This window comes from Ictidomys tridecemlineatus, chromosome 11 (genome assembly GCF_052094955.1).
Source record: "Ictidomys tridecemlineatus isolate mIctTri1 chromosome 11, mIctTri1.hap1, whole genome shotgun sequence".
NCBI classification, from domain to species: Eukaryota; Metazoa; Chordata; class Mammalia; order Rodentia; family Sciuridae; genus Ictidomys; species Ictidomys tridecemlineatus.
In genome coordinates this window covers 31,834,242-31,860,660 of record NC_135487.1, presented here as the reverse complement: position 1 = coordinate 31,860,660, position 26,419 = coordinate 31,834,242, and the positions used below count along the sequence as shown (strand labels likewise).

At 38.5% G+C, this 26,419-nt stretch overlaps 1 protein-coding gene across 8 annotated transcripts in view; it reads right to left on the bottom strand.

Moving 5' to 3' along the window:
- Positions 1-26,419, bottom strand: part of St3gal3 (ST3 beta-galactoside alpha-2,3-sialyltransferase 3) — a 192,188-nt gene that overhangs the window by 142,952 nt on the left and 22,817 nt on the right. For 7 of the 8 annotated variants that reach the window (XM_005317921.3, XM_040288511.2, XM_021719809.3 and 4 more), the window contains exon 2: positions 22,006-22,150. In XM_005317921.3, coding sequence (XP_005317978.1) covers positions 22,006-22,120 — 115 coding nt within the window. In that variant the 5' untranslated portion in view covers positions 22,121-22,150. Of the gene's footprint in view, positions 1-3,543; positions 3,598-22,005; positions 22,151-26,419 lie in introns of those variants that run through there. The other variant, XM_078026120.1, reaches the window with a different exon arrangement.

Genomic DNA, 26,419 nt, shown 5'->3' with positions numbered 1-26,419 from the left:
AAAGGTTCTTGTGCCCTCTTGTGGCTAAGGATGACTGCTACATATCACAGCTCCATTAAAAAGCTGAACTACCATATAAAGGCAGTTGGTGGCTGGGCACAAAACAGGAGGAGGCAGCCCTGACTGGTTGGAGGTGGAGCACTCACTGGATGGGGAAATCATAATTTATTTACTTTGTCCCCTAGTAGTGAACATTTGAGTTGTTTCCAAGCATTTGTGATTAAAAACAATGCTGTCGCTGCGCACAGTGGTACAGCCTGTTGTCCCAGCAACTAGGGAGGATGAGTTAGGAAGACTGCCAATTTGAAGTCAGTCCAAGCGATTTAGGGAGACCTGTCTCAAAAATTTTTTTTAATTCTAAAAAGGGCTGGGAATGTAGGTCAGTGGTAGATCGTCTCTGATAGTAGAGCAATCCCTGGCACAGCAAAAATAAATACATAAAATAATGCTGCAAACAGATGAACAGAGATGCTGCAGTGGGTAATCCTGTGCACAGGTCTTTTTCCAAGTGTGCAAGAATCCCATAGATAAATACCTCGGAGTGGAAACGCTGGGTGAAACGCATGTAGGTGCCTCTGCACAATTTGCCCTTTCAAACTTTTCTCCCATCCCGCTAGCTTCTCAGGATTCTTCCCCACCGTCCTGCCGCTCCTTAGTCGTTGGTTTCTTTTGGTTCCTTTCATCCTATATCCCGAGCCTCCACCTAGCAATCTCGCTCAATCTATCTCCCAGCTATCAGTTTTCTTCCTGGAAAGAAATCAAAGTTACTATTTACAGGTTTCATGCTTCTCGAGTTACCTTACACGTGTATGCAAATCTAGATATACATGTTAATGGATGTACAAATAAGAATATACACATAATTGCCCATACCCTTCTATTTAAATGGTAGTATCTATAGCCTAAACTGAAGCATTTTAAAAATATTCACTTATTGATTTATATTTTGCAGTACTGGGGGTTGAATCCAGGGGTGCTCTACCACTGAGCTACATCCCAGACTTTTTAATTTTATTGTAAGATAAAGTCTTGCTACATCACCCAGGCTGGCCTTCAGCTTGTGATCCTCCTGTCTCACCTCCTGAGTAGGTGGGACTACAGCTGTGCACCATCACACCCGGCCATTAAAGGAGTTTTAAAGGGATGCTGCAAGGCAGGAAAATTCACGGGAGATAAAACTATGGCCCCAAACATTTTCAACTACAATTGAGTTTTCTGCCATACAATTAAAGTAAACTTGTAGGGGAAGATGAGGTTAAAAATACTGTCTCCTGCTCTAGACTGTTTCATAGGGTCTTGCAAAGTAATCACAAATTAATTCAAAGACCAGAAGGAAGACAGAGCACAAAGGACAATAGTAAAAGGTCAGATCCTAAATAAGATCTTTGGCAGCTGTGGTTACTTACAAATATGGTTACTTACTTTTTTTTTTTTTTGAGAAGTGTTAAATATTCTTTATTTAACATTAAATATAAACCACACTAAGTGCCTTTCCAAAGGAAAAGGCAGCATTTTAGATACAGGAAATTCTAATCAAATGGCATGATCAACAAAAACATAGAATAGACACTGCTTCCCTATCCTCACCCACTGCCTTTAGTAGACTAATGGACACAGACAAATACAGTGAATCTCACTCAGCTCTGAGACACTGTGGGGTTTTCCTCAGTATTCAAATACAGTTCACATAACCAGACATAGAAACCAGAACATAAAACCAGTTTTGAGATGGCATTCACCATATTTGTGAAAGGTTAAACATTACTAATCAAGTACAACAATATCTTTAGAGAGGGAAAATCTTTCTAATAGTATTTACTATTATAAATAGTGATAGCATTTACTAAACTGGGATTACTATCAAAATTGTTTTAAATATACCTATTTAACTACAAGCCAATTTCACTTAAATCAGGACTATCCAACAAAAATATCCTGTCAGCCATTCGTGATCTAAATTCTGGTATATGACATCAATTAAATTATGTTGCACCCAGAAAAAGCCATGAGACGTTTCTGTTTTGTAGTAAATAAGGCTGTGCCTATTTCTCCTTAGTAACTTTTCTCAAGTAACTGTTAAGTGTGCTCCTTCTTCTTCTTCCTATGGCCAGCAAACACTGCCTGTGTTCCAGGGATGGACTTCTGGGATTCTCCAGATGCCCCATCAGTGTGTCCTCCCCCCAGGTGGAGCCTTTGTTTTTGCTGGTGTCTAAGAGCATCCAGCAGGCTGACATGTCCTCCTGATAGTCCATGGAGATCTGGCCCATCTCGTGCTGCCCCTCTTTCCCACACTGTGGAACTGGGCATGCGCTGAACAAACACCTTCTTGCCTTTCTCAACATCACCCATTTTTAATTCACTCTCATTGCTAGAGCAACCAAGTTTCCCACTCAGAAGCTGCACATCCTGCTCCCTTGCTTGATATTTTTTAATGAAACTTTTTTAAATTTAATTTTATATTTTAGTTGTTGATAGAACTTTATTTATTTATATGTGATGCTGAGGATTGAACCCAGTGCCTCACACATGCAGGCAAGCACTCTACCACTGAGCCACAACCCCAACCCAAAATGAAACTTTTAAACTACACAAAAGTAGAGAAAATGGTTAATGAACCCCATTTCACAGATTCAACAAAACACTTTGCTGCTGGCCATTTTTTTTCCTTTATTCCTTCCCTTGCCCCTCCCCTTCTTCCCCCCTCTCTTTCTTGGCTGCATTATTTTACCAACAGCAAACAGGTACAGGGGTATGAAAAGATATGTGACATCACTAATCATCAGGGAAATGCAAATCAAGCTACAATGAAGATATTACCTCACTTGAGGAAGAATGGATATTATTAAAACAAGAGAACAAGCACTGGCAAGGAGTAGAGAAAATGTTAACTTACTGTTTGGTGAGAATGTAAATTAGTACAGACACTATGGAAAACTGTAAGGCAGCTTCTCAAAAAATCTAAACTAGAACCACCATATGACCTGGCAATCCCACTCCTGGGTATATAGCCAAAGGAAAGGAAATCTGTACACTGAAGAGGTACCGCACTCACTCTCATGTTCACTACACCACAATTCACAGAAGGCAAGAAACAGAAATAATCTGAAGGCTGATCAAGTGACACAAGGATTTAAAAAAAAGGGGGGGTTACATATATAGTGCAATACTATTTATCCAGAAGAATGAAATCTTGTTCTTTGCAACAACACGGGTAGAACTGGAAATCATTATGTTAAGTGAAATAAGCCAGGCACAGAAAGACAAGTACTGCACAATCTCACTCATCTGGAATCTTAAACAGTCGATCTAATAGAGAGTGAAAATAGAATGGTAGTTACCAGAGGCTTGGAGACTAGCATCGAGGGACAGAGGAGGAAAGGTTAATCAATGGTTACGAAGTTATAATTAGCTAAAAGCAAGAAGTTCTGGTATGCTATTATACGGTGGGACAACTACAGACAACAACTGAATGTTTCTAGAATCTAGAAAAAAAAGGATTTTGAAAGTTTTTATAAGAAATAAGATGGGTATAGTGGCACATACCTATAATCCCAGAGACTTGGAGGCTGAGGCAGGAAGATCACAGGTTTGAAGCCAGCCTCAGCAATTTAGCAAGGCTCTAAGCAACTTAGTGAGACCCTGTCATGAAATAAAAAATAAAATGGATGGGGGAATGTGGCTCAGTGGTTAAGCACCCGGGGTTCAATCCATGATACCAAAAAAGAAAAGAAAAAAAATGATAAAGAAAATAGATGTTTAACCTGGTTTTAAAATTATGCAATGTTGGAGTGGAGGGTGGAGAAGTTCACTGGAATAGACAAAGGGGAATGAAGGGAAAGGAGGAGGGGTGGGAATAAAAACGACAGAATGAATCAGACACAACTTTCCAATGTTCATATTTTTCTATTGAGAATAGAAGATTTCTAACTACCTAGGAAAATACTGATTGTTCCTTTTCTTTTTGTCTTTATTTTTTTGCCCCTGTTGTTTTGTGGATGAAACCCATGGCTTCACACATGCCCAGCAAGTGCTCTACATCTACACCTAATAAAATAAATATTTTTTAAAAAAGACTTAAAATCAGCATACTACTAATGCAGCCACATCAATGTTTATAGCAGCTCAATTCACAACAGCTAGATTATAGAACCAACCTAGGTATCCCTCAATAGATGAATGGATAAAGAAAATGTGGTATATATACTCAATGGAATATTACTCAGCTCTAAAGAAGAGTAAAATTATGGCATTTGCCAGCAAATAATTGGAGTTGGAGAATACCATGCTAAGCAAATAAACCAATCCCCAATACCAAAAGCTGAATGTTTTCTCTAATATACGGATGCTAATTCACAATAAGGCAGGGGCACTAGGGATGAATAGTGTTACCTTAGTTTAGGTAGAGGGAAGGGGAGGGGATATGGGGATAGGAAAGATGGTAGAATGAAACAGACATTATTACTGTATGTATATATGTGACTGCATAAGCAATATGATTCTGCAATATGTACACTCAGAAAAATGAGAAATTATATCCCATCTATGTATATCAAAGTTAAATGCATTCTTCTGTCTTGTATAACTAATTATAACAAATAAATTTTAAAAAATAAGTCAAGATCTAATGAAATTAAACCTGGTTCATCAATAACACTCTTAAGTAAAACTGGCTTAAAAAAAAAAACAAACTGGGCTGGGGTTGTGGCTCAGCGGTAGAGCACTCGCCTAGCACATGTGAGGCCCTGGGTTCGATCCTCAGCACCACATATAAATAAAAAAATAATAAAGGTATTGTGTCCAACTACAGCTAAAAAATAAATATTAAAAAAAAAAACTGTGTGGCAGTTACCCATAAAAAGACAAGGAGTGCACAGTTTGATTCCCCTGCTAGATTCATACTATGGTGTGATAAGTCGTATTCACTAATAGTATCAGTGCAGATGTTGACACAGTGCCACAGGCAATTGGCATCTTTTTTTTTCTTTAATTTATGTATTTTTTTATGTGGTGCTGAGGATAGAACCCAGGGCCTTGCTCATGCTAGGTAAGCACTCTATTGCTGAGCCACAATCCTAGTCCCAATTACCATCTTTTTATTAATATGAAAATACCTTTGATCCAACTTTAAGAATGACAATTCTATAAAAGATAGCTCTTTACTGTGTTTGAAGAAACTGTGTCTCTCAGGGTGCAAACTACAGACACATTTAGCTTTTAGTTCCCGTGTTAAATACTGGCTTCTTCCTTCAACAATATTTTCTTTTTTCCCTCGTTACATTTTTTTTCTTCTTCTTCTTCTTTTTTAATTTTCTTTTTGAGGTACTAGGGATTAAACCCAGGGCCTCCTGCCTATTAGGCAAGTGCTTTGCCACTAAGCTAAACCCCAGCCCTAGTTTCTAAATTACATACTTTATACACTTTCTTTACTTGTAGTAGTTAGCCTAGAGATCTCACCTGCATGTTTAACTTGAGAAAGACCAAGTGTGCTGGGTGCAACGGCACATATCTATAATCCCAACAGTTTAGGAGGCTGAGGGGTGAGGACTACAAGTTCAAAGCCAGCCTCAGCAACTTAGCAAGGCCCTAAGCAACTTATCAAGACCCCGTCTCAAAACAAAAAATAAAATGAGGTGGAGATGTGGTTCAGGGGTTAAGTGCCCCTGGGTTTAATACCTAGTACTGCGCCCCCCTCACATAAAAGTCCAAGTTTATCAACATATCTAATCATATTGCTAAATAATACAAGAAAAATGCTTTAACTCTTAACACCCTTTCTCAACTTAAATTATATCACTAACCAGTAGTTTAGTTCATCCCTTTGCATTTAGCAAAGCCAAATGCTGACTGGGCATACTGTCTTTTGAGAGGGGTACATAGGCAATGTTTATTTGGGTTTCTCACATGTTTACCATTTTCTTTACTTATCACTCCTTCCTGATCTCCTTTCTGGAAGTTTAAACTTTACTAGTAGTAAATTTTCTTCAGTATTTGTCTCATTCTTGAAAGATGGTTTCATGGCATACAGAGACTCTAGGTTGACAGTTGTTTTCTTTAAAAATGATAAACAGTTAACCATCTTCTGGCTTTTATTGCTGCTCTTGAGAAGCCAACTGTCAGCTGAACTTTTGTTCCTTTGATTGTAATCTTTTTGTCCCTGGCTATTTTTTAGAAGCATTACGGAGTTATAATTAACGTATGTGTTAGCTTTTCATTGTTATGACAAATACCTGAGAAAAACAACTGACAGGAGCAAAGATTTATTATGGCTCATGTTTTCTGAGGTTTTAGTCCACAATCAGCTGGTTCCATGGCTTTGGACCGAGGAGAGGCAGAACATCGGCAGAAGGACATAGTGGCGGAAAGGTGCTCCTACACAATGTGTAGAACTTGATCAGTTTTGACGCATTCACACGTCTCTGTGAAACCATCACAACAATGAAGCTAGTGAACATGTGCCGTCCAGCCCCATTGCTCCCTCCTGCCTTTAATCCTGAGTAGTATTCCACTGTGTATGCCATTTCTCTCAGGGAGGAATGGCTGGAGATATGGTGGAAAGTGTTTAATTTTCAAACATTTACCAAACTTTTTCAGAGTGTTTGTACCATGTACATTCCCACCAGCAGTGCAAAGTATAATAGGTACTTTCCATCACTGCCAATACCTAATATAGTTTCTCTTTAATTTTAGTCCTTCAAAGGTTAAAAGTAACATCTGACCATGATTTTAATTTACACTCCTTGCTAATTACTAATTATGCTGAGTATCTTTTCAAGTGCTTCTTTGCCATCTGTATATCTATTTTAATGAAGTGGCTATTTATACCTTTGTCCCCCCTTTTGTGGGGTGCTGGGGACTGAACCCAGGACCTCATTCATGCATGCTAAACAAATGTTCTACCACTGAGCTACATTCCCATCCCTTCTTTGCCTCATTTTTTTTTTTTTTGAGGGGCGGGGTGACCAGGGATTGAACTCAGGGGTACTAGACTACTGAGTCACATCTCCAGCCCTATTTTGTATTTCAGAGTCAGGGTCTCACTGATAGTGCCTCTCTTTTGCTGAGGCTAGGTTTGAACTCTCAATCTTCCTGCCTCAGCCTTTCGAGCTGCTGGGATTACAGGCATGTGCCACAATGCCCAGCTCTTGCCCATTTTTAACTGTTTTTGTTGTTGTTTTGTCTTCTTATTATAAGTTTTAAGAGTTCTTTGTATATTCAAAATATAAGTCTTCTGTTGTATATGTTTTGCACATTTTCTCCCTGTCTGTGGGAGAATTGCTTTTAATTTTAATTTTTCTTAAATATTTATTTTTAAGTTTTAGGTGGACACAATATCTTTAATTTACATTTATGTGCTGCTGAGGATCAAACCCAGTGTCTTGGGCATGCTAGGTTGAGCACTCTACCACAGAGCCACAACCCCAACCCCTAATTTTAATTTTTGTAACAGTATTGTTTTGAAAACCTAGGTTTTACTTCTGTTATTGTTGTTGATGATGGTGTTACTGGGAACTGGACCCAGGGCTTCACAGATGCTAGGCAAGCACTATGCCATTGAGCACCAGCGCCCTTCTTTAAAAAAAAACCTTTTTTGAGACAGGGTCTCACTAAGTTGTCCAAGGCTAAGTTGCTCCTGAGTAGCCATCAAACCCAGCTGAGTTTTCACTCTTGATGAAGTCATTTTTGGTGAAGTAACATTTTTACTTTTGATGAAGCCTTTGATGAAGGCTTTTAATGTCTTCTTTAAAAAATTGTTACCAAGGGCTGGGGTTGTGGCTCAGTGGTAGAGTGCTCGCCTCACACGTGTGAGACCCTGGGTTCGATCCTCAGAACCACATAAAAGTAAACCAGTGAAATAAAGGTATTGTAAAAAATAGGTATATGGTCCATTCCAAGTTAATTTTGTATATGGTGAGTAGTAAGAGACAAAGTTCATTCTTTTTCTGTGTGCAAATTGAACAGATTACATTATCTCCTCCTTTGGATTGATTTCTCGTGTATTTGTCAAAAGTCAATTGGTGGGGTTTTTCTGCTACTTGGCCCCCTCCCACATCACAGAAATTCTCTCTTCTCACTTAAATAACAGCAGGTGTACATGTAATCCCAGTTAACCTGGGAGGCTCAGGCAGGAGGATAACAAGTTTGAGGCCAACCTCAGCAACTTAATGAGACCCTATCTCAAATTTATAAAAAAGGGCTGGGAATGTAATTCAGTGGGCAAGCAGCCATGATTCAATCCTAGTACCCCTCCACACATAGATCAATTGGCAATACATGTGTGGGTCCATTTCCGAATTCTATTTTCTGATCCATTGATTTTCATGTCTAACTTTACACCAGCACAACTGTATCTTGGTTACTATATAGCTTCATAGTAAATTTTAAAAGCAGGCAATGTAAACCCCTCAACTTGGCTCTTTTTCAAAATGGTTCTAACCACTCTAGACTGTCTGTATTTCCATAGAAATTTAAAAATCATGGACTGGGGCTCAGTGGTAGAGCACTCGCCTAGCACGTGTGGGGTTCGATCCTCAGCACCACATAAAAATAAATAAATAAAATAAGAATATTGTGCCCAACTACAACAAATAAATAAATAAATAATCGATTGTCAACTTTGAGAGAGAGAGAGACCCCAAGCCTTCTTTTGACTGAGAATACGTCGATTATTTTTTTTAATTGGGGAGATTCAATATCTTAACAATAACATGTCTTCTAACCTATGAACACGGTATACCTATTTCAGTATTCCCTCCTTTCTCATGGCAATGTTTAGTGTACATGTTGGCCTTTCTGCTTCCTAAGGGCCTTCTTCCTTGTGCTTAGATAGGTCATCCTCCTAATTATCACACAATGAACAGGTATACAGAAACAATTATCCAATCAACCATATTGGGTTGTAAGGAACCCTCCAGAAAATAATGTAAATCAAGTCATCATTTTTATTCCCCCTCTTCATTCCTTCTCTTTCAAAAGCAATCATTCTATTGTGTCTAATGGACGTGTGTGTACAGTTCATCTTCTTTTAATGCATGTATGTATTAATCACGTAACTTTGCAATCCCTTCCTCCCTCTTCACTCTTCACCCCAGGCAACTACTGATCTGCTTTTAAATTATTAATGATAAGTTTCCATGTTATACAAATGGAACCATACAATATGTGTTCTTTTCTATCTGGGGTCTTTTGCTCAGAATAATGAATTTGATATTCAACACCATGTTGCTGTGTTGCCTATATCAAGTTTGTTCCTTTTCACTGCCAAATAGTAACCCGTTGTGCGGTCACACCGCATCTGTTTGTCCATTCATCTGTTGCATGGCAACTGTGCTATTTTCCAGTTTGGGCATGTTAGGAATAGAACTGTTATCAGAATTCAGGTACAGGTCTTTATGTGAACATATGTTTACATTTTTCTTGCACAAATTCTTAATGGAATGACTTGTGTCATTTGGCAAGTATATGTTTTTCTTTCTAAGAAACTGCCAAACCGGTTTCCAAAGTGGTTATACGTTTTACATTTGCAACAGCAATACATAAGAGTTCTGTGGCCTGTACCTCCTTGCTAACAATTTGTTATCATGTTTCTTTAAACTTCAACCATTCTGATCAATATCTAATGTTACTGTGGTTTTGTATTTCCCTGATGACTAATAGAGAATATTTTTGTGTTTTTATGAGTCATTCTTATATCCTCTTTTGTAAAGTGTCTCTTCAAATCTTTTATTGTTTGCTTATTATTTGCTTATTATTATCTTCAAATCTTTTACTGTTTTGCTTATAGTTATATGTATTTGTATAATACATATAAATTTTAAAAATTTAAATGTATTATACAAATACATACAACTACTGAATATTCTAAAATAAATATGTATAAATATGAATTTTTTTCATTCTGTGACTTATCTTTCTTAGGAGTATCTTTGAAAAGCAGAAAATTTTAGTTTGGGCAAAGTAATTTTTTTTTAAACATGGTGTCTTTTTTTTAAATACCCTTGTTTATTTATTTATTTATTTTTATGAGGTGCTGGGGATTGAACCTAGTGCCTCATGCATACTAAGCAAAGACTCTACCTCTGAGCCACAACCCCAGCCCTTGGGCAAAGTTTAATTTATCAATTTTTAATCTTTTTTAAAAAATATTTATTTTTTAGTTTTACGTGGATACAAAATCTTTATTCTATTTATATGTGGTGTTGAGGATTGAACCCAGCGCCCTGCGCACTGCAGGCGAGCACACTACTGCTTGAGCCACATCCCTAGCCCTCAATTTTTAATCTTAAGGTTTACACTTATTACATCCTATTTAAGAATCTCATCATATATCTCTTTATAATTCATAGAAATGAAATTGTTTTATTGTTTCCTTTTTTTACTCAGGCTGTTTTAAGTTCCATTCATGTTATCTTATGTCTGAATTTTTTATCTTTTAAACACCCCACTTCTTGCCTATAACCCCCATCCCAGGATGGAAATGTATTCATTTCCAACTCCTTCAGTCAACAAATAATGCATATCTATGATAAATTATGTAGAAAATAAACAAAGGAGATTTGCTAGGAAAAGCATATGCATATACTTGGCCTTTAATTATCATTAGATGGCTCTCCAAAATAGCTATACCAGACTATCTTCCCAACAGCAAAGGACACAGATTACAATATTTTCACCTTCCTGCCAATATGTGTCATTATCCATTTTAATAATTTTTGTCTTATAAAAGGCACAAAATGGTATTTTGTGTGGGGAGTCATTCTGAATGAGTCACGTCTTCTGTCCTAGAGCAGAGAGGCTTTTGACCATCACTACATTTTGTAGTGACCTGGACATTGCCCCGGTCCCAGAAGTTTGAGGTCGCATCTTCAGATAGGTGTTTTGCCCCACCCACTGAGCTACATTTATCTATTCCTTTGCCCTGTTTGGGATAGACAGTTCCATGGAAACGCCCTTTGTGTGTCCCGTTCTCTTACTGTGCCCTTGGATGTGGCCTACCCAGGTGTCAGTCAACCTGCTAACAGCAGACATCAGGAAGCTAGACTCAACCCCCTGAAACCTGACCCCTTGCCTCATTTGAATGGCTTCTCCTCAATAAAAGGGTTCAGCACGGGGCTCTCTCTTTCTCTCTTTTCATGGACCCCTAAGGTCAAAGGAGCCAAAGAAATGGTATCTCTGTCTCTTGTGTGGTTATTCATGCAGCCCTGTTCCCCTGGAGTGACCTTGAGTGTTTTATGAGGAACGTGACAATTTTGTTCTAATGTGGATATTTCTTACAGTCCAAGAGTTTGGTTATCTCTTCATATGCTTAGCCTTATGTATTTCTGAATTCTGTAAATTGCCCATTTTCTACTGAGATTGCTGCCTTTTTCTTCTTGACTACAGAAGTCCCTTGTTCATTCTAGACACTAACCCTTGTGAATTTTAAATACTTGAATTTTTCTTCTCCTGGTATATTCTCTGTATATTGTCTATATTATCAGCACAAAATCCTTGAATTTTTTTAAAACAAATTCATCAATTTTAGTTTTTTGTTTTTTTGAGAGAGGGAGAGAGGGAGGGAGGGAGGGAGGGAGGGAGAGGGAGAGGGAGAGGGAGAGGGAGAGAGAGAGAGAGAGAGAGAGAGAGAGAGAGAGAGAGAGAGAGAGAGAGAGAGAGAGGGGGAGGGAATTTTAATATTTATTTTTTAGTTATCGGTGGACACAACATCTTTGTTGGTATGTGGTGCTGAGGATCGAACCCAGGCCGCACGCATGCCAGGCGAGCATGCTACCACTTGAGCCACATCCCCAGCCCCAATTCATCAATTTTTGCATGTTTTTTTGCACTTAAGGTTTTGTTTAATCCCTCCCTTAGACACCTAAATCACAATGATAATTTTTTATCCTTCTTTACTACTTTCTGATTTTGCCATTTTCCTTTAAATCCTTAATCCATCTAAAGTCCACCTTTGTACTTATTAGAGTTGGTGTGGACGGGTTCTGTCTGAATCATCTATAACACAGGATGCCCTTTCTCCTTTGATTTGGGGTACTACCTCACGCTCTGGTAAATTCCTAAGTACATGGGTTTTATGTCTGAGTACTCTATTTTTAAAACTTCTTTTTTTTTTTCCCCCCGTCTTAGCAGTTTTCACAGTATGGCATTAAAAATATTTTAATAGCTAAGAAGGCAAGTCCCTCTCCTCTTTAAAGAGAGAAATCAATCGAATGTGTATATGGGTCCAGATTTCTCTAATGAATTGTCATTCTCTGAAGGTGTCTGGACTGGAAAGAGATGAGAGATAACATGGATCCTAAGGGTCAACCGTGCCAGGAGCAGGGTTTGGGTGGAAGGGATGCAGAGCTTCCAGGTACAGCAAGAGGCTATGCGTGAGCATCCCCACACTTAGCAGCAGCTCTCCTAGCTCTCAAGGAGCATATGAATTCTGTGATATGAAGACTTGGGTTATCAGAGGCCCAGCAAGGGGAATCCTTACAGAAAGAAGAGCTCATTCGAAGCAGGGAGAACTTTCATCAAGCAAGATATTGATAAAGGTAGCAGTTGAGAAGAGACTGCTTAAAATGAAGTTTAGACCCTGAGATCAGCAAGGTGGCAAAACAGTAGACAGCAAAAGACAGCCAACAGAGAGCTCTCTGCATCCCTCCCCCCAGACACATCTGCTCAGAACAATACTGTTTCTCAGAGTATGGTCCATGGCCTACTGATGGGTTTTTCTAATAGTCTGCAAACTCATCCAAAAATGCAAGTCCATTCTTTGTAACTTATGGAATTCCACAAACTTTATTTGTGTTTATAATTAGACCTCACCTACTTATTACAAACCTGTAAAATAAATTAATGAATTATAAGAAATGTGGTAGAAGTAAAACCAAATTAGTATTTTACTTGTGTGAATTCTAAATCACTATCGCATTAAGAAGACTGCATAGCATGCAATGTCCAACTATATGACTATTCACGCATGCCCAAAGCCACACAGAATCCCTATGATTCTCTGAAATGCACTCTGTTAGCAGTGCTTCACCATGGCTGTCTTGGACATAGTGTGCAATCACTGTAATTCTGCATTTTAAATTATAAATTTAAGCTAGCTTAGCCTTAAGTTCAGTTTGCTGTGGATGATTTAGTTATTAACTCTATAATTAGTACTGATGCATATTTATATCAGTAAGATTCTGACATAATTTTATAATAACAAGACCTCTAGGCATTTGTGAATTTCTGTTCAAATATGAATAGTCTCTTGAAGCAAATTTATACATAATCCCCTTACATTTGCTTGTAGAGAGATACTATATCCATATTACTTCACTAAAAAGTGAAGACATTAAATAAATGTGTATAGAACTCATCAGTGAAATCATCTGAGTCTGAAGCTTTCTGATTATGAACTCATGTTCTTTAGTATGTTATAGGGTATTCAGACTTCAATTTCTTCTTGATTCAGTTTTCAGTTAGCTGTGTTTTCTGAGGATTTTGTCTTTTACATCCAAATTGTCAATTTTTTAAACATAAAATTGGTCACAATATTCCTCTATTGCCCCCTTTCTATGGTACCTGGGACTGAACTCAGCGAGGCTCCACTAAACTATATCCCCAGCACCGCCCACCCCGCCTTTTTAAAAATAGGGTCTCACTAAATTGCCAGGTTGCCTGGAACTTGCAATCCTTCTACCTTATCCTCTCAAGTCACTAGGATTATAGGTGTTCACCACCATGCCTGGCTACCCTACTGCCCTTTTAATGCAGGGTAGAATTTGTAGTAATATATCCACTTATCTTCCTAATACTGATAAACTGTGTATTCTCTTATATCCTTGATTATTATTTTTTAAAATTAATTATTTATTTTTATTTTTGGTAGTACTAGAGTACTAGTACAGGGGCACTCTACCATTGAGCTACATCCCCAGTCCTTTTATTTTATTGGCAGTTGTAGATGGACAGCATGACTTTGTTTATTTTTATGTGGTGCTAATGATGGAACCCTGTACCTCATACAATGCTAGGCAAGCGCTCTGTCACTGAGTTACAGCCCCAGCCTTTACTTTTTGAGACAGGGTCTTGCTAAGTTGCCCAGACTGGCCTGGAACCTGAGAAGATCCTCCTGCCTCAGTCTCCTGGAGTCATTAGGGTTACAGGCGTGCGCCATCATGCCCAGCCTTGCCTATTCTTTTTTAAAACATTTTGTTATTGTGGTAAAATATAAGTAATATAAAATTTAACATTTTAATCATTCTTAAATGTACAATTCTGCAGCATTAAATACATCCACACCAACACTATACATTTATCACCATCATCTATCTTAGAAGTCATTTTGTCTTGCAAACGTGAAATACCATACCCAATAACACCAACTCTCCACTCCCTTTGTTCCCAGCTCCTGGCAACCACCATTCTACTTCTCTATGAATTTGAATACTCTAGGCACATCATGAAAACAGAGTAATATAACATTTGTCCTTTTGTGACTGGCTTATTCTTTTTTTGGTGGGGGGGGGGCCTGGGGATTGAACTCAGGGGCACTTGACCACAGCCACATCTCCATACTTAATATTTTTTTTAGACACAGGATCTCACTGAGTTGCTTAGTGTCTCCCTTTTGATGAGGCTGGCTTTGAACTCACCATCCTCCTGCCTCAGCCTCCCGAGCAGCTGGGATTACAGGCATGCACCACCACGCCCGGCTGTCATATTCTCTCGAACTAATGTCTTCAAGGTTCATTGATGTTGTAGCATATATCAAAATTTCCTTTCTTCTAGCCATGCATGATGGCACACCCCTATGGTCCTAGCAACTCAGGAGGCTGAGGCAGGATTGTAAATTCAAGGTCAGCCTCAACAACTTGGCAAGACCCTGTGTATAAATTTAAAAAATCAATAGGGCTGAGAATGCAGCTCAGTGGTAGAACATCCCTGGATTCAATTCCCAGTACTGTAAAAAATAAAATAAAATAAAATAAAATAAAATAAAAATTCCTTTCCTTCAGGTTAACTGTTTCTAATGTTTTCTTCTGCTGGCTTCTCAGATATCTCTCTCTTTGTTAAGTTGTTGTAGTAGTTACTCTAGGGCTAACAATATTCACCCTTAACTTACCAGAGCTATTACAGTCAATATAATGCCTTTTCATACTTCTTATATCACCCTTCCCTCTTCTCACTTTATACACAACACTTATACTTCCTATTTACTGCCTTTTGCACAAATGTAACAATCTTACAACAGCAAAAGTTCATTTGCCCATCCCCATCCTTGTGTGTCTTGAGAGTCTCTTTCTCTGCTAAGACTACTTAATGTTCACTGTAGTTTCCTTTAATACTTTTTTTTATTATTATTGTTTTTTGGTACTGGGAACTGAACCCAGGGGTGCTTATCAACCCGAGACATAGCCTCAGCTCTTTATAGTTTTTTATTTTGAGACAGGGTCTCACTAAGTTGCTGAGGCTGCTCTTGAATTTATGATCCTTCTGCCTCAGCCTCCCAAGTCTCTGGAATTACAAGTGTACACTGTGTCCAGCCCTTTAATTTCTTAATGTCTACGTATGTTCAAAACCTAACTTTAGCCTGGCCCTGGGGCACACGCCTGTAATCCCAGCAGCTTGGGAGGCTGAGGCAGGAGGACCAAGAGTTCAAAGCCAGCCTCAGCAAAATCAAGGAGCAAGGCAACTCAGTGAGATCCTGTTTCTAAATCAAATACAAAAAGTAGGGCTGGGGATGTGGCTCAGTGGTTGAGTACCCCAGAGTTCAATCCCCAGTACCCCCCCTCAAAACTAAACCTAATTTTAGGGGCTAGGGTTGCAGCTCAGTGGTAGAGTGCTTGTCTAGCATGTGTGAGTTACTGGGTCCGATCCTCAGTAACACACAAAATTAAATAAATAAAAAAGAAAGGTGTTAGTTCCATCTACATCTAAGAAGAAAAACAATAAAAAATGAAACCCTAACTTCACAAGGTTATTTCTGTCTTTCAAGCAAATTATAAGAAAGTATTTTTTTATATTTTCCATTCCCAGAGATCTTCACTCTTCCCGTATACCCTCTCTGGTATCACTTTCCCTTGGCCTGAACGAAATTCTTTAGCATTTGCTGTAAAACAGTCCTGTTGGCAACACATTTTTTTAACTTTTGTTGATTTGAAAATACCTTATTTTATCTTCACTTTTAAAGGATATTTTCATTTTATGAATGACACATTTGGGTTTTTTTTTTTTGAATACTTTTAAAAATCTTTCATTGTCTTCTGACCTCTATTTTTTAAAAAACATTTTTTAGTTGTTGATGGACCTTTATTTATTGTTTTATTTTTATGCAGTGCTGAGAATCGAATACAGGGCCTCGTACATGCTAGACAAGCACTCTACCACTAAGCCACAACCCCAGCCCCCGACCGCAGCGACAACTTTTACCCTTATACACTGTCTCCTTTTCTCGTCTTCCTTTTTCTTTGGGGGCGGGTATCAGGGATTGAATCTGGGGTGCTTTATTACTGAGCAATATGTATGAAATATTTTGTCCTTTAGATTTTTTATTTTAAGACAGGGCCAAGCTAAGTTGCTGAGGCTGACCTTGAGTTTGTGATCCTCCTGTTTCAGCCTCCGCAGCTGATTACAGATGTAGGCCACCACAGTCAGCTAATATTTTGTTTTCCCTGCTTTCAAAATTTTCTCTTTCTATATTTCAGAAGTTTAACTGTGATGTACCTAGATTTCCTTACCCAATAGTTATCAATATTAGGGTTCACTTAATATATAAATTAGGTTCTTGAATCTCTAAATCAATGTTGTTCATCAATTCAGAAAATTTTCAGTCATTATTCTTTTTTCCCCTATCCCAGCTGTCATATATAGACCATTTACTATTATCCCACAGATCCTTGAAGCTCTGTTCTTCCCCTCCCCACTCTCCCTGTGATTCAAGTTAGAAAATTTCTATTGTTCTCTTTAAGTTCACTGACTTCCATTATTTCCAATCTGCTGTTGAGTAAATTTTAATTTCATTTACTATAATCTTTTTTTTTTCTGTAAACTTTTCAGTTCTAGAATCTGCACTTGGTTCTTTTCTATAGATTCAATTTCTGAAACTATTTATTATTCACTCTATTTTCCTTTAATTCTTCAAGTGTATTCATAATTGCTTTTTTGTCTACAACAACCCTGGGGGGGTCACCTTATCTATAAGGTTGTTCTTTTTATATTTTTCCTTGCATATGGATCATGTTTATTTCTTTGCATGTCTTGGTAACTTTTTATTAAGAACCAGACTCTGGGTTACATGGTCTTTCCAGTGTCTCAGCTGGATGGCTGGGTTAAACACTGGTAGAATAGGGCTAGAACTTAAATGTCCCTGGCAATGCTTCCCTTCTAGCACTGATATTCCTTTAGTATCCTTTTCTAATCTCATCCTGTAGCAGCTGCTATCTGTATAGAAAGCCTCACTTGGTTTTGCCCTGTGTAATAGGTAGCTCAGACTCTCAGAAACTCCCCCACAGACTTCTGATGCCCTCTCAGATGGTCCATCCCAGATTCCCACTGCTTCAGCTGTCTTTTCTTCGTCAGCTAAGTGGAAACCACTACAATCTGTTCAAACTTCACTCTCTGAACAGGTAGGAAATTGGGCCCAGAAAGCTGCATATTTGTGGGATTTGCCTCGTTGGTTTTCCTTCTCTTTAGAGATTGAAATTTTCTGCTGCCTACTGTTCACTGCTTGACACAGTTGCTTCATTTATTTTGTCCTATTGTATAGCTTTTTATAGAGGGAGAGCTAGTTTTGACATGAGCTACTCCATTACCATACAAAGCAGAGTGCCTCTTATAGGCCAGAAATAACAGCCTCTTTTTCATTTGTATTCGGGAAAACTAAGAATTAATTAATATAATGTCCTATGTCTATTAAGGTCAGTTCTATCTGTCCTTCTCCTAATATCAGATCCAACTTTCAACTTACTTACCAGATGGTATTCACCCAATCAGATCAATAATGCATAGTTTATAATCTCTCTGGCTATGATCTTTTATAAAGATGGGCACAAACACAAAGGGAGTTGCTATAAATGCTGTGGCATGAATTTTTAAAGATCCCACAACTTAGGAAATAAATTCTTTGAAACAGTCACTTTAATTCATTAATTAGAAATAAAATTTTAAATCAATAAATTAAAATATGCACAGCTTCTATGAAATGGAAAATTGGAATCAGATCTATTGATAAGAGGCAACTACTTAACTCTTACCCAAGGTACTGACCTGAATACAGTATCAGGGCAAAAAGAATTATTTTATCTTCACTTTGGAGAGGAAGAAACTGAAGCATACCTCTTTCTAACCCCAAGGACTATGTTGACTTGTTTATTAATTTTAGTATATATAATATAAAATTCATCTTTGTGTATGTATGTATTCTCTATTATATTATAGAGAAGTCTAAGGTACTTTTATTTATTTATGTATTTTTTGGTGCTGGGGACTGAGCCCAGGGTTGCTTAATCATTGAGCACATCCCGAGCCCTTTTATTTTCTTTATGAGACAGGCCTCGCTATGTTGCTTAGGATCTCACTAAGTTGCTTAGGACCTCTCTAAGCTGCTGAGGCTAGACTTGAACTTGATATCATCCTGCCTCAGCCTCCTCAGTTGCTGGTATTATAGGTGTATGTCACTGTACCAGCTATAGTACTTTTAAAGACAGGTTGATAATCTGACTAATTTCATACTTGAAGCCTTCCAGGTTAATCATTTGGTCCAAACCTTGGTAATCTGACTAAAACTTTGTTATATGAATCTACAAGCTGCACAGAACAAAGTAGTTTGTATTCCTCAACAATGTCCCTGGAATTAATGAAACAATGAATTTTCTATCTGGAAGGGATTTTATGCCCCAACAGCAATGCACACAGATTTCTCCTTTGGAACTTAACACAAGTTCCTTTGATTCCTTTTCGTGCTACAGGCTAACAGCATGAAGGCCTAGTTCATTTAATATCCAGTTTACCCAGGACAGTACAGGAACCATAATGAACATAACTGTTTATTGAATTAATAATTTATTAATTAAAAACTCCAGCCTGCCCCCTCATCATGAAGAAATGCCAACTGGTAATCTTAATTCTATTAATATTATAAAAATGAAGAGGAAGAAATGCTAAAGACATTTATTTTTGACACTTGACATTGTCCTCTAAGATCCTCAGAAGAAAGGCATACAAACTTTTTTTTTTCTTTTTTGGTACTAGGAATTAAACCCAGGGGTGCTCCATCACTAAGCTACATGCCCAGCTCTTTTTATTTTTTCTTATGAGACAAGGTCTTACTGAGCTGCTGAGGCTGCCCTGGAACTTGTGATCCTCCTGCCTCAGCATTATGGGCAATGTACCACTGCAGCCGATACATACCAACTGTTGATTATGGAGCGAGACTCTTCCAAGCCTTAGATTCTACATCTGTAAAATGAGTGCACTACTAGCTGGGGTTGTGGCTCAGTAGATAGTGCACTCATCCGGCATGTGAAAGGCACTGGGTTTGATCCTCAGCACCACATAAAAATATATAAATATATAAAATAAAGGCATTGTGTCCATCTACAATGTAAAAAATATTTTTAAAAATGAGAGAGCACTAATAACTGATAAAAATGATGAGGATTGGGCTGGGGATGTGGCTCAGTGGTACAGCACTTGCCTGGCATGTGTGAGGCCCTGGGTTCGATCCTCAGCACCACATATAAATAAATAAAAGATCCACTGACAACTGAAAAATGCTTAAAAAAAAAATGATGAGGATCACATGAGATTATGAATATGAAACTCCTGCTATTGTACAGACAGATAGCAGACACTCAATCCTCTGATATTACAGCACTGAAAATGATGCTACAGTGAGATGGCCTAAATGGCCTATTCGAAGTCAAGAGTCTAAGAAATTTGAAGGTTAGAATAATGGAAAAGCTGTGAATACTGCATAGTCAACTAGCAACATAAAAAAAAGGAAATAACTGGAGTATACCCAAATAACTAGAGTACACCAAGGAAGCCTACGGCATGTATTAACAGTACTTTGTCACATCCAAACCTAACAGATCCCTCTGTCATTTTTTGTAGGACACTCTTTCTCTTTTTTGCTTCTCTTATATTCTCCTTTTTCTTTTTCTTTCTCCACCCCACTCCTGATAATACCAGTCCTTCTATGAGCCCCTGTCCTTTCTTTTTCCCAGGTAGAATACAGAATTAAAATCCTCTTCAATATTTATCATACTTTTCAATAAAATACTGAACATAGGGCTTTTTTTTGTTTTGAGATAGGATCTTGCTATTTTGCCCAGGCTGGTCTTGAATGCCTGGGATCACATGATTCCCCAGCTTCAGCCTCCTGAGTATGTGAGATTACAGGTATACGCCACCATGTCTAGCTTAAACATGAGTTTTAAAGATAGAAAACAGAGTTCAATTTCGGTTCCAATAATTAGCTACATAACCTTGGTAAATTACTTACACAAAGTGCTGCTGTCTGCTCAACTGGAAAATGGGAACAATATGGGCATCTTCACAGAATTTGAGTAAGATAATTAGATGAAATAATTAGTCTAAAACCTGACACCCAATGGTCTTCTAGAATGTTAATTCTCTTTCTCACTTCTTGAATAGGAAAATATTATCTGATTCTTAGTTATGTTTTCCACAGAAAAGGAGACCTGTTTCTTACACACATTTTCCATCTATGTTATGAATACAGATGAAGTCACCATCCTGAATATAAAAGAGTGCCTCTAACTACAGACTTCTGCATCGTACTGGTGGAAACACCCCTTGTCTTGAATAGTCTCTCCGATTTTAAAAAATAAGTCAGTACAGAGAAATTTGAATAAACTCTTAAATCACAAAGCAATTACTGATGATTACAAGTTAAGCATTTAAGAGCACTTAAACATTTTGTATAAAACAATAAATTAAAGACACACACTATATTTTAAAATTTGGCTTGAGGCCGGCTCAGTAGTTCGGATCATGTAAGAACTAAATGAGCTATACAGGAAAGGCTTCCACGCAAGGTCTCAGTACAACAGCAGGCCACCTGCCTCTTCCAATTCATTTTAACCTCATACCTAGAACTAACTCTACTCTCCAGTGAGTTGTATGCTAGTATCGGGTAGACATTTGTAAAAACAAAACTACTTTAGAGAAGATAAGTCCCTAGGATCAAAATAGACTACCCCATATTTCCTGAACCAAGCTCAGATTAGACAAAATAGACAAAAGGAAACCACTTTATGATTACTATGTGATGTTTCAAGCTATAGGCAAGAACAGAATGTGGAAAGATTAAGCGTGAGCCCTTCGATTGCAAGTTGTAACAAAGTGACATTGGGTGACATGAGTGGGGACACAGCGGATGAACAGAAACCAAATAAGAGGGCACTGGGATATGTGGAAAACACTGCTTAACACATGAGACCAAATTCACAAATAGAAGAAAGGGAGAGGAGTTACCAAGTAAGGAAAAGAAGCCAATATTCCAGGAAGTGCAAGTTCAATACCAAAGGACTAAAAAGAGTAAAGAGGCAGAGCTTCTTTAGGGAAAATGAAACAAGGACAACATTAAATTGAAAATTCAAGGAAAAGTAAAGATGAATGTTTTGAGGGCAAAAGAAAACCTACTTCAATACCAAACCCTAAGGCAATAAATAGGGAATAAGAGTAGTAACACACAATAGTAATTTAAAAGAACAAAAGCATTCAGAAGTAGAAGTATGGACATAGTGTAGATTTTTAATTGAAGAACAGAACATTCTCACTGGGTTCATAAGAGGAACTGAGGCTGGCCATGGCATGCAGTTTAAAAAAATAAAGAAATAAAGTTCTCAGTTTACAGCAGCTAAAACAGTAGGTAATCTCTAAGCCTAAGTCCCAGTTTACGCTCACTGCCCATCTCTGAAGAATATGAGAGCACTGCAGCCATGTGACAAGCCATAACTGACCTGCTCCAGGCTTTTCCCAGGAGGTCAGAGTAACTATACTTACTAGAGTCTTCCCATTGGAGTAAGTGTAGCTTCCATGCGGAATAGTACAAAAATCCCAGGACCAGAAAGAGGCAGAGGGCTAGCAGCAGATTGCGCACAAAGACCAAGAGTCCCATCTTCGCATGATTTACAATTTCCTACATGACCTAAAACATAATAATAAAATAAAAACAAAAACAAAAATTAGGTCTTAAGAGATAAAGTAATCATCATACTGATTATGCTCTCCCTTAAGATAAAGAACCTGTAAAGAGAATTTCCAAATGAAGAATAACCTCAGCATTCATAACATGGCATCTCCCAACATGCTCATCTCCATCTCAAGCAACAGCCTCAGAACCCCTCAGCACCCAGGCCAGAAATCAGCAGTCATCCGTGCACCCTCATCCACCCCCAGCACCAATCAATGACCACATTCTGCAATTTTAACCTCCCAAATACATCTCAAATCATACGCCCTTCCCACTATCACCATCCTAGTTCATGCCACCACTGTGCTCCCACCACCGCTCCCTTGCCTTGAAACCTACACTCTCCAGATCCATTTTATACCCAGCACACACAGTTGTCTTTTAATAACAAAACAAAGGGGTTTGTTACTTCCCTGCCAAAACCCCTTTGTATTATCTACCACTGCTGAAACAAGGTACTGCAAACTAAACAGTTTAAAACAACACAAATTTAGTATCTCAGAGTTCTGAAGGTAAAAGTCCGGGTTCAAGCCAAGTGAGGTGGTACACGCCTGTAATCCCAGCAGCTTGGGAAGCTAAGGCAGGAGGATCCCAAGTTCAAAGCCAGCCTCAGCAACAGTGAGATGCTAAGCAACTCAGTGAGACCCTATCTCTAAATGAAATATAAAGAAGGACTGCAGATGTGGCACCCCCTCACACACCAAAAAAAGGAAGAAACATAAAGCCCAGGCTCAGCAGGGTCCTTTGTCTTTTCTAAAACAGAATTTACTTTTTTCCCCATTTTTTTTTTTACCGATGCATTATAGTGATACACAATGGGTTTGTTGTTATATATTCATACATAAACACATTAACAATATAATTTAACCAGTATCATTATTTCCCAGTATTTTCCCTTTCCTTTCTCTCCTCCTCCCCCTCCCCCCACCCTTGATCCCTTTACTTGACTCTACCGTTCTCCCTTGGAAATTCATAAGACACCTCCCACATCAGAGAAAACACACAACCCTTGACCTTCTGAATTTGGCTTATTTCACTTAAAATAATGGCCTCAACTTCCATCTATTTTCTTGCAAATGACAATTTTGTTTTTCCATATGGGTCAATAAAACTCCATTGTACATACATACCATATATTCTTTTCCCATTCATCAGCGGATGGATCCGGAGGCTGGTTCTGTGGTTTGGCTACTGTGAACTGTGCTGCCATAAACATGGGTATGCAAGTATGAGGCAAAATCTACTTCTGTACCTGTCCAGCTACTGGTTAAGTAGAGTCCATGCAGATGGCTTTTGGGCCAGTTTCCTACTAGTCAACAGACAGGAGCCAATCTCTGCTCTTATTATCTCCTCCAACTTTCCATATGGTCCCACTTCAGCCAAGGTGTGCTAAGTCCCACACTCTAAATCTCTCCCGTTTTCCCTTCTACAGCATCTTACTTCTGCTTCCAATCTCCTGTGATTATACTGGGTCCACCTGAAACACTGAGAACATTTTCTTAAAGAGCCATAACCTTCATAACATCTGGAAAATACCTTTTGCCATGTCACCTGATACTACTACAGGTACTAGAGATGAGAGTATGGACATCTTTAGGGGGCCATTCAATTCATCTGAAAGGAACTGCTTAGTAAAGCCAAGCAGTTTCTGACGGATCCCTGATTTATTCCCCAATCCATCCACTGCTCCGCAACCTCACCTGTGCCCACGAACTAGTCATTCTTTCTGTTTCACTAAGCCCTACCTGTTGTTTCTGTCCTAGAGGTCTGTCTGGATTCCAGTCTCTACCCACCCTGCTGCCACACCTGCTCTACATCCTTTGATACTCTCCTTGCATGCAACATGGGCCAAGAAGACTTCCTTGATCAGACCCTCCACCTACAACCAGATACTCCAGCCACAAATAATATGAGAAAGATACAAACTCAGAATAAAAAGTGAAAATCTGCATACTATATAATAGGGCACCTTGAAAAGCCAAGAAAATAAACTGAAAACTCATTAAGAATAGGATCACTAAAGTAGGCAATTATAAGGTTAACTTACAAAAATCAACAGCTTCTTAAAAAATTACACCAGCAGCCAGGTGCACGAGTGTAATCCCAGCAGCCAGGTGCACAAGGTTGAGGCAGGAGGTTCACAAGATTCAAGGCAGCCTCAGCAACTTAGCAGGACCCTATTACAAAAGGTGGGCTGGGGTGTAGCTCAGTGATAGAGCACCCCTGGGTTCAGTCCTCAATAACGACCAAAAAAAAAAATTACACCAGTAATATCTAATTAGGAAATATAAAGTGATGGAAATGAATCTGTAAAATACTTAAAAATAAACCTGAGGGGCTGGGGATGTGGCTCAAGCAGTAGCGCGCTCGCCTGGCATGCGTGCGGCCCGGGTTCGATCCTCAGCACCACATACAAACACAGATGTTGTGTCCACCGAGAACTAAAAAATAAATATTAAAAAAAAAATTCTCTCTCTCTCTCTCTCTCTCTCTCTCTCTCTCTCTCTCTCTCTCTCCTCTCTCACTCTCTCTTTAAAATAAATAAATAAATAAATAAAAATAAACCTGAGAAGAAATGGGCAAGAATTTTCACCAAAGGATACAGAAGGTCTGAGTAAGAGACAACAAGTTCTTAAGTGAGAATATTCAATATTGGAAATACATCAGTTCTCCTGAAATGTCAGTTCTCTATAAGTTTAATTCCAGTCAAAATCCATGATTGTTTTTACACTTAGATCTAAAGATTATCTAAGGAGTTCATACCCAAGACGAGCCAAGAAAATTTTAAATGAAAATGAGCTGAACTGTGAACTGTGCTGCCATAAACATGGGTATGCAGGGAGAGAAAAGCCAAACTCATTTTTGCAACATGTTTCTGACACCAGGTGTGGGTGGGGTGTGGGTGGGGGTCCTCTTCTGACCAAGAAAGCAAAACTGCAGCAGAGGACATCTTCCAATCCCATTTTGTTATGACACTGTCTACCTGGAGATGATACCAGAAATAGAAGTGCTGTGTCAAGGTATATGAATTCTGTAAATTTCAATAGCTATTGCTAAAACTGCTCCCCAGAGTCCACCAAATCACACTCCCACACTGTGCTGTTTGAAAGATCCCAGAGGTTGAAAGCTCAGTCCCCTAAAACTGTCTCCCACCACTTCAGAAACCAACCATACACCCCAAGTTGTTTTTACCTGTTCTTCTGACCCACTGGCTACAAACCTAAGTTTCCCCAACCCCTTCCTTAGGTTCAATTAATTTGCTAAAGTGGCTCACAAATTCAGGGGAACACCAATTTATGACAAATGATATTACAAAGGATACAGATGAAGAAATACAGAGGGTGAGGTATGGGAGAAGGGACCAAGATCTTCTGGGTCTTCTTTGGGTATGCCACCCCAGGATCCTTCACCTGTCAAGCCATCTGGAAACTCTCCAAACTCTGTCCTCTCGGGTTTTATGGAGGCCTCATTACAGAGGTAATTGATTTCACCACTGGCCACAATGACCAACTTAACCTTAGGAAAGAGTGGGAAGCAGGGCTGGTAAGTCCCAAACCTCCAGCCCAACATGTGGCAGTCAGGTAGGGTCTGCCAGCCATGAGCCAACTCATTAGCATACAAAAAGAGGTCACTGTGGAGATTCCACAGAGTTTAGGAATTGTATGCCAGAAAATGCGGATAAAGACCAAATATATATTTTACAATATCACAGATTAGAATTTGCCTTCCCAGATATCAAAACCAACTCAAGGTTGAAATAATTAAGACAAGACAGGTACTGGCACAGGGAAAAAAACAGATAATGGAACAGAAGATTCTAGAAATGAGTTCTCGCAGCTAGAGATATACATATATCTACATATATGAATGTTTACATGTACATACATATGAATTTATTCTTTAATAAATATGTAAGTATCAAAAGGGGGGCAAAGGCCCAATAGGATATATAGCTAAATGTTATTAGCACAGTTACCTGTAGGGAATGGGATGGGAATATGAGAAGCGTTTCACTGGGAGGACTTTCCTTTTCCCTTTATACACTCCTGAACTAAATTTGTTATAATTCACAAGTATTACCTCCATAATTTTTTAATATCAAATAACAGGTTGGAAATGTGAATTTGGTGGACTCTGGGGAGCAATTTAGAAATATCTATTGAAATTTATAGCATTCATATACCTTGACACAGCACTGCTATTTCTGTGACTTTTCCCTCAAGG